This window comes from Herpailurus yagouaroundi, unplaced genomic scaffold, assembly GCF_014898765.1.
Source record: "Herpailurus yagouaroundi ecotype Mexico unplaced genomic scaffold, PumYag 193, whole genome shotgun sequence".
NCBI classification, from domain to species: Eukaryota; Metazoa; Chordata; class Mammalia; order Carnivora; family Felidae; genus Herpailurus; species Herpailurus yagouaroundi.
Genome location: NW_024412424.1, coordinates 2,297,207 through 2,309,220, shown reverse-complemented (window position 1 = coordinate 2,309,220; position 12,014 = coordinate 2,297,207). Strand labels below are relative to the sequence as shown.

The 12,014-nt window shown below is 61.6% G+C and overlaps 1 protein-coding gene across 5 annotated transcripts; it reads right to left on the bottom strand.

The window, feature by feature from the left end:
- Window positions 1-5,867: 5,867 nt before the first annotated feature.
- Window positions 5,868-12,008, bottom strand: ARRDC2 (arrestin domain containing 2). Of its 5 annotated transcripts, none has more exons than XM_040444917.1 (8): window positions 11,734-12,008; window positions 8,670-8,736; window positions 8,276-8,423; window positions 7,652-7,754; window positions 7,298-7,554; window positions 7,022-7,184; window positions 6,608-6,765; window positions 5,868-6,364 (listed from the first exon to the last, which is right to left on the bottom strand). In XM_040444917.1, the coding sequence occupies exons 1-8, from the start codon at window positions 11,990-11,992 to the stop codon at window positions 6,311-6,313; spliced, it is 1,209 nt and encodes a 402-aa protein (XP_040300851.1). In that variant the 5' UTR covers window positions 11,993-12,008; the 3' UTR covers window positions 5,868-6,310. The 5 variants fall into 5 exon arrangements, with proteins under 5 accessions (XP_040300851.1, XP_040300850.1, XP_040300849.1 ...); XM_040444916.1 differs by lacking the exon at window positions 11,734-12,008 and adding an exon at window positions 8,831-10,055 and having other exon boundaries at window positions 5,868-6,361; XM_040444915.1 differs by lacking the exon at window positions 11,734-12,008 and adding an exon at window positions 8,831-10,052.
- Between the last annotated feature and the right edge of the window lie 6 nt (window positions 12,009-12,014).

Below are 12,014 nucleotides of genomic sequence, written 5' to 3'. Positions count from 1 at the left end.
CCCCCCCCCGCCTCCCCCCTCCCTCCCCCCCCCCAGCACGCGTCATGAGGAGGCTCAGGAAGCGCTGCTGGGGGGCTCCCTTGAGAGCCAGCTTCCTGTTTTCAAAGAGGCCAGGAACTGCTGAGGGAATGTGTTGGACGGCCCAGCCCCTCCTCCACTGGCTCAGCACACCCCATCCGGTCCCGCAGACCTGGTGTTGCTTCTGTGCCCGGTACTGACCCTGTCCTACCGCGAAGTCAGGTTCCAGATGACGAAACTGAGGCCCGGAGACGTGCCGTCACCATCCCAGGGTCGCACAGGAAGGCAGAGGCCCCCACCTGCCTCCCCTTGGAGGGCCATGCCCAGGACTGGGGGCTCACAGACGGGGAGACGGGAAGTGCCCCCTCCTGCCTGGGACCGCGGTGCTGTTCCCAGGCCCCCCGGGGCCACCCTGACCCGCCCCTGGGCTCTCTGGCCCCCTGAATCCCATTCTCCCATTCACGGCCCACCCATCTCACTCATCTGCGTCCCCAGACAAGGGCCACCTACGCCACAAACGTTAATGGAACGTCAGCTGCCAACAAGGCTGCCGGCAAAGAGGTGGTCTCACCCTTAGGGGGCTCGTGGGGGTGCCTAGGAGCAAATAAACACAGCCGCGGCTGCCCTCTCTTGGAATGCCCTTCTCTACCTCCCTGGTGAACTCCTCTTCACCCATCAAAACCCCAACTCCAGTGGCCTCTCCTCCTGGGAGCCCTCCCGGGACCCTCCAGGGAAGGGGTGTCTGTGGATTCCATCACAATGGCCTTGGAACTCTCTGTTCTGCCCCTCTTTATTATCACCTCCAGGCCTATCAGCAACTCTGGGAACCCCCCAAAGTCCCAGCACGATTGGCCCAGTCAGAGTCACATGCCTATTCCTGAACCAGTCCCTGAGTCTGTGGTCACAAAAGGCTCTAATTGGCCGGACCTGGTCGTATGTCCACATCTGGAGCCATGAAGTGGACCAGGCTCCTTTTGTCCTCCAAAAGGAGAGCAGGAAGAGGGGACGCCCCCCCCCCCAAAACCTTTTACCAAGGACTTCCGGGGCCTCTGCCTGCCCCATCATGGCTGGAGGGGTTTGGGCAAGTCATTTGATCCCTGTGCCTCAGTTTCCCCACCTGGGAATCAGGCTCAGCAGAGTGGGGGTATTGGAGCCCCGGGAACCCATTGAGGCATGCCCCCTCCCCTCCCCCACCCCACTCAGCAGGCCCCATTGGCCCCGTCCACCCCCCAATCCTTTATTGTTGTCTTCTGTAAGTCCCCCCAACCCCCCGGAGGGGGTCCCTTTGGGCACTGATGGCTGCCAGCTGATTCACTGCTTCCTCCTGGGCCTCTCGCCCAGCCTGATGCTTTCTGGGGACTTTCCTGGCCTTCCTCGAACACCCGAAATAAGGTGGGGGAAGCAAGGGCAGAGGGAACACCCTGCAAGCCCTCAACCAGAGCCGGGGGCGCCCGGCGTGGTCAATACTGTTGGACCTTACGTGTGTGTGCACGCAGGCGCACGCGGGTCTGTGTCCGTGGAGGTCTAGGCTGTGTGTGCCCGAGTTCACCGGCCCGTTTCTGGGTCTCTGTATGTGTGTGTGCATGCGTTTCTGCGTGTGTGTGTGTGTGTGTGTGTGTGAGATAGCTGCCCCCGCATGGAGCCCAGTGGGTCTAAAAAACAGACAGACTCAGCCCCTCGCTGGAAAAGGTGCATCTGGGGGAGGGAAGTCACCAGAAGCAGCTGGGAGGGCAGAGATATTGCTGGTGTGCGGGGGGCGCAGGGGGCGCCAAGGTCAGGAGGAGGCAGGGTCTGGGGTAGGTCAGCCAGGTTGAAGGGACGGGAGCTGTGTGTGGGCGCCTGGGTGGCTAAGCTAGAGCTGAACTTTGGGATGAAATGGCAACAATTCTAAAGCATTCATTGAGCACCTAGTGTGTGCCCGGGAGGGCTCTGGGGTAACAGACACCACACCCACGAACAAGTAAATGTATAACTTTGAGGAAGGGGTTAGATCAGGAAGCGAAAGGCATCAGGACAGGAGTCAGGGAATTGAGGGGTGTTCTGACCCAGAGACAGGGAGGGCATCCTGAGGCAGCGACTTGTGATCTGAAGCCTGCTGGGGAGAAGGTCCTGGGCATATCTGGGGAGAGGGAACTCCAGGGGGAAGGCACAGCAGGTGCAAAGCCCCTGAGGTAGGGATGAGCTGGCAGAGGGGCCCCATTCATGAAGATCTAAGTCCCAAGCAAGGAGGGGAGGCATCAGGGGGCAGCACTGGTGGGGAGCAAGGCCACCAGGACGGGCTGTCCTGTAACTGGAGCCCGACAGGAACCCTCCACCCCCACCCCACCCACCCCCAGTGCTCCCTGCTCGGGACAGAATGTGCTGGGAGGAGAGGCCAGAGGCGGCTGTGCCTGGTGGCTGCAGTTAGGCAGCTGGAGGGTTCCTGAACAGCGGCCCAGCCGGGCCCCCTGCCAGCGAGGGTGGAAAACAAGCAGAGGGTGCCCTGCCTGTCACCCCCAGGGCCTCAGGGGCCTGGCCAAGCCAGGAAAGGAGACAGAGATGGTGAAAGAAACAGAGACTGAGACAGAGAGATGGAAAACAAGAGAGACGGTGAGTGAAAGACAGAGACAAAGACAGAGAGAGAGAGAGAGAGAGAGAGAAAGAGAGAGAGATGCAGAGATGGTGAGCCAGACAGGGGGAAACAGAGACAATGACAGACTGAAACAGAGACAGTGAGAGACTCAGAGACTGAGACAGAGAGATGGTGACCATAAGAGATGGTGAGCCAGGGGCAAGAGACAGCAAGTGATAGGAGCGAGAGAAACAGAGATGCAGAGACGGTGAACCAGAGACAGAGAGGGGGTGGGGGTGGGGGACAAAGACGAGAGACTTACAGAAAGTGAGCAAAAGAGACAAGTGAAAAAACCACGGGAGAGGCAGAGAGAGGCAGAGGCCCTCAAAGCTTCAAATAAATGAGTATCTAAATCAAAATTTCAGAGAGGGATGAGGGCTATGAAGGCAACACCACAGGGAGATGGGAGAGGGAGTAACAGGGAGTGTCACCTTTAACCAACAGGTTGGGGCGTTCTTGGAAAAATGAGGTTAGGAGGTGAAGAAGAGCCAGTCACAGAGAAGAAGAGCCTTTCAGCAGAGGGAACCACATGTGCAAAGGTCCTGAGGTGGAAACCAGCTTGGATTACGTGAATAGCAGTCAGGGATCGGGGGGGGGGGGGGGGGGGGGAAGGAGGGGTGGGTGAGAGGGGCCTAGGGAAGGGTGGGATTTTATCTCGGCCACCCCCCTCTATGCCCTATGGGCCTCACTCTGTGTTCAGGGGGTTCCCTGAATTCTGGATGACCCAAGCCAGCTCCATTCTGATTCTCATTTATCTGAACCGGATAATCCACCTCTTAAGGGATCAGGTTCCAGACAGTTGCAGACGTAGAAGTCCCGGGGACGCGCGATGGCTTGTCCTCCCAAGCCTGCCAGGGGAAACTTTTGTAACAAACACCTTACTCTTCTGTTTGGGGACAGAGTTCTGGAGACTGGGATCTTGTGTCTTGCACACCAGGGCGACAGGGAGCTCACCCCCTCCTGAAGCTATTGTGGAGGTCTGGGTGACCTGGTCTGTGCTGTGGGTGCATCTCCCCTCTGCTGGGCCCAAAGGAACCCCAAATCTGACGGGTTCAAAGCTGGATGCCAGGTGAGCTGCCGAGGGCAGACGCCGCTGGACAGGGAGGGCTGGGCAAAACCCGGGGCCGGAAGTCGGTGGGGATCAGGACCCAAAATTCACACCACGGGTGGGAGACAACTGAGGCTGTGGCAGGGAGGTGTCCCAAGAGTCTCGGGTGAGGAAACTGGCTCAGAGCCACGTGACTTGCCCTTGCCCGTAGGTCACTCAGAAAGCTAAGCCTGAACCCACACCTGCCAGGGTCCAGCCCCTGGGTGCCCTCGTCCTCCTCCCTGTTCCTCAGCCCCGCCAATGGTCACCCCAGACTGCCAGTTAATTCTCACTGCCTGGGGCAAATGGGTGAACACAGCCGGGACTATTAAAACGGGGTTCTAATTGGGCCCAGCCCTGTGGGGGCGGGGCCTCGGGTCGGGGGCGGGGCCTGAGCGCCGGCTCGGCTGGGAGCCCCTCCAGGAGCCGACCTGTGAGCCTGGCGGTTCCGAGTGGGGACTCCGGACCCTGCACGAGTCACCTCACTCCGTTGGACTCCCTTTCCCTACCCGCAGCTCCAGCAGAATGACGACCTCCATGCCAACAAATCCTTGCACACGCATGCCCAAAGCAGCCCTGTTCGCCGTTGCCCAAATGTCTATCGAGGGGTGAAGGGAGAATCCAAATGTAGTCCATCCACGCTGAAGAATATCATTTGGCCACAAAGTTACGAAACGTTGACACACGCTGCCACGTGGGTGAAAACGTGGACGAAAACGCGGACGTTTATGCTGAGTGCAAGCCAGGCCGGAGAGGCCACACGGAGCATGATCCCATCCACGTGAAATGCCCAGAACAGGAAAATCCACAGAGGCAGGAAGCAGATGAGTGGGTGCCAGGAGTGAGGGAGGGGGTGGGTGGGGGTGACTGCTAACAGGGGCGGGGTCTCCTTTGGGGAGGTGATGGGTGCACACCGCACGTGTGAATGCACAAAACGTTAACCAAACTGTATGCTTTAAAGGGGTTCATTTCATGGCATAGAAGTTTCATCTGAATAAAAACAAAAGCGGTTCAAACTCAAGAGAAGCAAGATCCACCTGTCCCGGGGCGCCCCTGCCCGGCCAGCTTTTTTTCCTCTCTGAGGCCTCTGTCTGCCTTCCCCCATTCAAGTTCCTAGCCTCTGTGACTGTGCTAGGGAAGGGGCATGGGGTCCAGCTCCAACCTGAGCTCAGCCTCCCTTTGTGTCCCTGGGCCTCAGTTTCTCCTTCTGGACAAGGGGCCCCTCCGCCCTCCTCGGCCTGGAGTTCGACCCTTGAGATCCTGACGCAAGATGGAGGTCATGGCCACTCAGCTCCCTTGGCAGCTGGGGGAAATAAACCAGTAAGCCCAGTCTCGTTCCCCACGCTTTTATTTAAAAAAAAAAAAAAAAAAAAAAATCTGTAAAAAAGAGAACAATGTAAGGCTTATCAAAAATGATGAGTCCCAGGCGGGGGCCCCGCCCCCAGCTATGGCTGAGACTCTCCAACTGGGGGCTTGTCCAGCTGCCCCCTCACACTTTGTCCCTCCAGGATACAGGAAGGCTCCAGAGGCTCACTGGTCCTCCTGTGTTACCCCAGGCTGACCTCTGACCCCAAGGTCTGGCTTAATATTCTGAACCGGGTTTCCCCGGTCATACAATACCCAGGCAAGTCGCATGTCCTGGAGTACTTGGAGGAGCCCCCAGGCAGGCCCAGCCTAGGCCAGGAATCTCCCTCTGGCTTTCAAAGGCTGGAGGGGGGGCCGGGGTGGCTCAGTCAGTTAAGCGTTCGTTCAGCCCTTGATCTCTGCTCAGGTCATGACCTCACCATCCGTGGGTTCAAGCCCCGAGCTGGGCTCTGCGCTGTCGGCATGGAGCCCGCTAGGGATTCTCTCCCCTCTCCCTCTCTCTCTGCCCCTCCCCTGCTCGTGCGCTCTCTCAATATAAATAAATACTTTTAAAAAACAAACAAAACAAAGGCTGGAGCAGTGGTCTCCTGCCACCCATAAGCCCCGCAGAGCTCCAATGACCCGCTTCCCTGAATGCCTCACTCCTGGGCCCTCTCGCCTGCCGGCCCTTGCCACGTGGCCTCAACGGAGGCACTCGCTTTCTGAGCCCCAGTTCTAAGATGAAGGGGGTGATCTCCAAACATCGCTCAGCTCTGACCTTCTCCGACTTCTTCCTCCTCTTGCTTGTCTGCCTGCTGGGCCGCTATTCACACGCCACCGCCTCAGCCAGAACGCCCTCTGCTCCGGGAAGCCCTCTCTGCTCCCGTCTGGACTCTCCCGGTCCTGGGTCTCTTCCTCTGGTCCCACGGGACCGGAAGCGTTTACGTCTGGCGACGTCTCTCCCAGACCAGAGGCTCCCGGGGGACCCAAGCCCTGTCCACAGGCCGGTGTAGACAAGACGGGATCCGACAAGGGGCATCTGATGCCTCGCGAGGGCCAGTCCACGTCAGTCAGGTTCCAGATTCTTCCCCCGTCCTGGGTTATGTTGGAAAGCCCTGCCCTGTTCCGAGCCGCGGATTCCCCAACTTCAGCGCAGTCTGGTCGGGCCACTCTCGATCCAGCCATTCCCCGTGTCCACGGAGGCCGGAAGCCTGTGTGTACCCGCATCCCTCGAGGTATTCGCTTGCCCCTCAGCAGGTCATGGAGCGTGGCCTCATGGCCTCTGAGGGTGGGTTTGGATCCTCCTGACAGAAAGAACCCGGTCAACTACCACGGCGGGGCTCCAGAGGCTCGGCAACACCCCTCTCCCACCCTGCTCGTCTCCGACTCCTGCATTCAGCCGGGAAGCAGCACGCGGTGCGGACTGGGGCGCAAGGGGGGCTCGGGCCCTGAGCGAATGCATGCCATTCACATTTAAAACTCATCCGAGTCCCACCCCGACCCGGGCTCCCAGGGCCTGGAGAGGCTTCTCGGACCCCCAAGCTCACCTCGGAGTACAGGGGTGGGGGGCGGTAGCGGAACTCCTGGATATAGGCGAAGAAGGGGCCTTCAAGGTTCACGTCAGCGTCCTGCAGCGGTGGAAAGGGACTCTGCCCCGCGGCCGCCACCTCCCCACCTGCCACCACCTCTGAGTACTCGGGAGGAGCTGCAAGTGAGAGACAGGGTGGGTGAGGCCGGTGGGAAAGGGACAACAGGCAGGAGCCGGCGTGCGCCAATCCTGGGGCTGCCGGGCGGTGTGCCCTCAGGATGAGATTCTGCGGGGGGGATCTGGGGCCACCGATGCGATCGTTACTGTGTACTTTCACAGACGTGGCCACTGAGGCCGGGGGAGGCGGGGAGGGTCAGCCTGGCGCCCGCCTCTCCGCCCCCCCAGCCCCCGGACAGCGGGATGGGGAGCTCACCCTCAGGTCTCTCTGGCAGGGCCCCCAGCCCCCAGTCCAGCAGGAAGCTGGCACGGCTGCCCACGCTGGACGAGCGGCTGCCGAAAGGGTGCAGGGGGATGGTGCCGATGACCAGCGGCAGCTCCAGGAGCAACTTGGAGGTGCCAGGAATGTCCACGCAGACCTGGAGGGACAGACCGTGAGGGAGGGCCCCCAGGCAGCCTCGGGGGAACCCCAGTCTGGAGAACAGAGCAGATATAGCCGCCTCTGCCTCCTAGGACCGACGGGGCACTCTACCTTGAGGGAATAGTCCACGTGTAGCACCCGGCAGTGCAGGATGGAAGGACCCACGGGGGGGATCCGCAGCGCCCGGCCCTGCCACAGCGCCCGCCGCCCGGGGCCCACGGGCTCGCCCGAGAGACTGGCCACCACTGCTCGCTTCTGCTTGCGGGCACCTCGGGCCATGAAGGTCTGCGTCTGGACCACTGCTGCCCGAGGCAGCACTGGGCGCGTGGAGCCGTTGTCGATCTCGGCGAAGACTGGGATTACCTCACCTGCAGTGGGGAGCGGGGAGGGGGGGGTGGCCTCAGTTTCCCCGTCTGCAGCTCTGACGTCGGCCCTCTTCCCCAACCAGCTGCGCTCGCCTGGTACCTGGCGTATAGCCCTTTCGGTCAATCTTGGCCGAGAGGGAGACAAGGCCACGACTGCTGTACCACGATCGGGCGACTTTCTCCAGAGCTCCCGCCTGAGGGGCCTGGTGGGGCAGAGGAGAGGGACAGGAACAGGTCACTTTGTGCAAACCACAGACCCCGCCCCAAGAGCTTCCCGACCACCCCCAGCAGAGGGGGGATTTGGGGCAGCGTTCCTGGGTTCTTCATAACCACCTGTAACAGACAGCCGCAGATAAAACCCATCTCGGAAGGCTGAAAATGTGATGAACGAGCTAATCGCTTAGTATACAATCAGTGCTCAGAAAACCATTATCATCGCAAGTCCTGGCGGTCCCCTATTTCACAGATGGAGCCCTCCGAGGCTCAGAGAGGGTGAGATACCTTGTCTAGAGCCACACAGATTATTGGTGCAGGTGGGATCTGCACCCAGCTCCGCTGGACTCCAAAGGCATCCCCACGCCTGCCTCCCTTCCTGCCAGGGCCCAGCAGTGATTTCCCACTTTGTGAAGGAAGTGAAGGGGGTGAGGAGCCCGTCGGGGTCACCCAGCAGCCAGGCCCCTACCTGCAACGCTCCCATCCCACCTCCCCTGGAACAGCCGCTCACCAGCAGGGCAGGCGTGTTGATGTCCACCGGCTCTATGACAGTAAATACCTTCCTTGCCCGGCGGGCAGGGACCCAGGGCCGGTGCAGGGTGGCCTTGATGCAGTATCGGACACTGCCATGTTTACCCTCGAATGACGTCACCAGGGTCCTGGGGGGGGGGGCCGGGGGGAGATGGAGGGAAGGGACTTCAGGGGGCGAGATACAAGTGGGGGGTGGCCCCAGAGACTTAGGATGAGAGGCAGAGACCCGGAGGATCCGCCCCCAGGGGAGCAGTGCTGGGGTGCTGGGGTTTCGAGGGTCCCCAGATACAGAGCAATGGAGCCCTAAACCTGAAAGCAGCAGCAGGCTTAGGGATTCCCCTGCAATCCTGCGCCCCAGACACCGTAAGACTTACGGAGGCAGCTGGAAGCTGAACGGGAACTCGTGGCGCCCGGGAGGCAGCGTCGTGGTCTCTCCGGTGTCTGCAAGTAGAAGCCAGAAGGGGAGGCTCAGCGCCCGCGCCAGGTTCCAGGAGCGCGCAGCAACGTGCGCCGCGTTGGGGTCGCCGGCCGGTACCTGGCGCGAGTAGCGTGGCACGGTGGCTCACGACCTCCACACGCTCGCTGTAGCTCTGCGTGTACGCGGTGCTCGAGCCGGCGCTGCGCGACTCGGTCCAGTGCACGTGGGCGCGGCCCCGCGCGCGCAGCTTCAGGGAGCCCACGCGCGCCGGGCCCGCCAGCTCCAGCAGCACTCGGCCGGCAACGGCCTGGCCGCCGCTGAACACCGGCTCGGCGCCCGCGCTCGCGCCATCCAGCTGCACCACGAACGCCTTCACCTTGTCGAACAGCATCGCGGCCGGGATGCGAACCCGCGACGCACACACCCTGGCCTCGAACCCGCGACGCGGCGGCACGGCGGCGCGAGGCGCCGAGGCTACAGCTTCAGAACTCGAACCGACCCAACGTGCGCAGGCGCACTTGCGGACCAGGCCAGAAATTCCTGCGCGCCCGGCGCCGGCGCTGCCTTTATACGGCGGCCGGGGCGGGGCGGGGCGAGACACAGGCCCCACCCCCACAAAGGACCACACCAATGGCGCGGCGAGGGGCGTGGCTCCTCCCAGGCGTGGAACAAAACCTCAAACGCCCCAGCTGCCTGCGCTCTACCCTCGGTGAAACTGAAGCATCGGGGGCCAGAGCCGGTCTCTCGAAGACCCCGGGGGTAAAGAGGGGAAACAGGGCCGGAAGCGGGTCCCGGGCTTGAAGTTACCCAGCAAGAGCATTCTGGCACTAGGTTTAATCATCAACTGGCCACCACTTTCAGATATGACTCGAGACACGTCCAGCCCCGAGCTAGAGGGGTGTGGGATGGGCTGGACCCAATCGGGGCCTTGAGTGCCCAGGACTACCCTGGGCCTCAGTTTCCCCTCTAAGTGATGGCGGAAGGAGGAGGAAGTGCGTGGGGCCCTCCTCTGCTTGGGCGCCCGCCCCCCTCTTCTGATTAGAATCCCGCTTAGCTGGGTGACCCCGGACTAGTGACAATCTCTTAAAACCTAAGTTTCCATGTTTGTAGAGCTGGAAGAAAATCAGTCCTGACCTCAGAATGTCGGGCCTTGAATCACCGTGTAGCCCATGCTCGACCTCTCCCAGAGCCTTGCTCCCACGTCATCAACCCACTCCCCACAAGCCGCCACTCTGTCGCGCCTCGGCGCTTTTGCCCGGGCTGTTCCCAACTCTCGATGTTCCTGTCCCAATTTGCAGCCCCCAGCAAACTCCTACAAACCCCCTAGGCGTCCTTGTGCCCACTCCTGGCAGCCCCCCCCCCCCGCCCCTCACCCGGGCCCCAGTCCCCTCCCAGACAGCCGAGTGGAAGGGACGTCCCAGGAACCCCTAGGGTCAGGGCTGCGGTGTGCCCTCGAGACAGTAGGACTCCTCTCTGGGCCTCAGTTTCCTCAGAGAAGAACCTCCAGGAGAGTTTCTAAGGCAGTTTCCTCTTGGCGGTCTGCAGGGCACCGGCGCCCTCTGCTGGCAGCGAGATGAGCAGCTGCTCGAACCTACCCACTACCCTGGCGGCCACCTTTGAGGGGCCCTCAGACGACCCTGGGACCACCCCTGAGGCCTCGGAAGCCCCAGTGGGAGGAAATCATAACCGGACACGGTAACCTGCAGCCAGAGTGGCCACAGGAGCATTGGGGTCAGAACAGTACGTAAGGGAGGGGCAGAGGCGGTAGACGCAGTGATCAGCTTGGGGGGTCTGCACGGAAGAGGGGACTCTGAGACCAAAATGAAGGGCTAGTACCTTCCCCCCCACGCCCACCAGGGCCAAGTGGAGCCCTGGAGGCTATAAGCCCAGGAGGAGATGGGGGATGAGGTGAGTCCATTTCACAGATGGGTCCCCAGAGGCCCACAGAAGGGCAGGGCCTCACCTGAGGCTACCCAGCAGTTCTGCAAGCTTCACCCCTGCAGTGTCTTAATGAAGCAGCTGGTGAGTGGAACCAGGGGTGAGACCAGCCCCAACTTCCCTTGAACCCTCAGGGGAAGGGAAGTGCCTGGGGGGGGCCCCTTCCTGTCCCGCCCTAGGGCCCTTGAGGTCTGGGTTTCCACAGCTAGTAAGGGGAGAGCCTGCACCTGGGGTGTTGAGACAAGACTGAAAGGCTGTGGGCAAAGCATCTGCTTGGAAAAAAGGGGGCCATAGGTGGGAAACCAGGTCTGAGTTGCCTCTTTCCTCTGCCCATTTTACAGAAGTGTATAGTGAAGTCTGGCTTAGCCGAAGGGGTTTGGCGGACCCAGGAAGCCAACATCCTCCACAGCACACATAGCTCACTGCCGAGGCTCGCCCCTGGCCTGCTCCTGACTCTCTGTGTTGGCCTAAATGTGGGGGGCTGAGGCTCAGAGCTGGAAGTCTTCCCAGCCCGATCTGTCCCCACCCCAAGTCTCCTCTCTCTTTGGGATGCAAACCTACCTGCAGCTATCACCAGAACTCCCAACCCGGGTTAGAACTGGTTCCTGCAAACACTGGGGGTAAACTGAGGGCGCGGGAGATGGGGGTCTTCTTTGGGAAATCAGGGACCCAAATCTGGAGTTAAAAGGAGATCCTGGGGTCCAGAGAGAAGGATGTCCCGACTCCACCCAGGGGTTCTCCAAACTCTGGATGGGAGGGGTGGGGGGGAGGGTCCCCCCGCATAGCCTTTAGGTGGAGGGTTTTCCCAGCTCTGTCAAGGGGGGGGTGCCCAGACACCCCCTGTAAACGGGGGGTGTCTCTTTCCTGGGAAAGAGGATTTGGGAGGGGGGTAGGTGGGTAGGTGTCCTGTGGGAGGGTCAAGACCCTGGGGAGGAGGTCCCCACTACTTAAGAAAGGTCACTCGACCACACAGCCTCTAAACTGAAACTCTCCCCGCACTGGAGTAGAGCGCCCAGATCTGGGGCGAGGGTCCCAGGGGATCCCAGCCGGGAGTGGGGGCGGGGGGGGGCTGAGAGGCTCACCTCGGAGCAGCAGCTGCCGCCGCCGCAGGTACGTCTCGGCAGCAGCGTAGTCGCTGGAAACCGCGTTGACACCCACGCTTCGGCCCTCGAGCCAGTGCGTCGCCGCCCCGCCGCGTGCCGCCACCTCCAGCGCTCTCACCCGCAGAGGCGCCGCCGCCTCCAGCAGCACCCGGCCGCACAGCCGCTCCCCGCCGCGGTACGCGCCGCCGGGGCCCCGGGCCAGCTCCAGCGCGAAGCTTCGCACGCCCCCAGGGCGCATGGCGCAGGCCCGGGCGCACGGC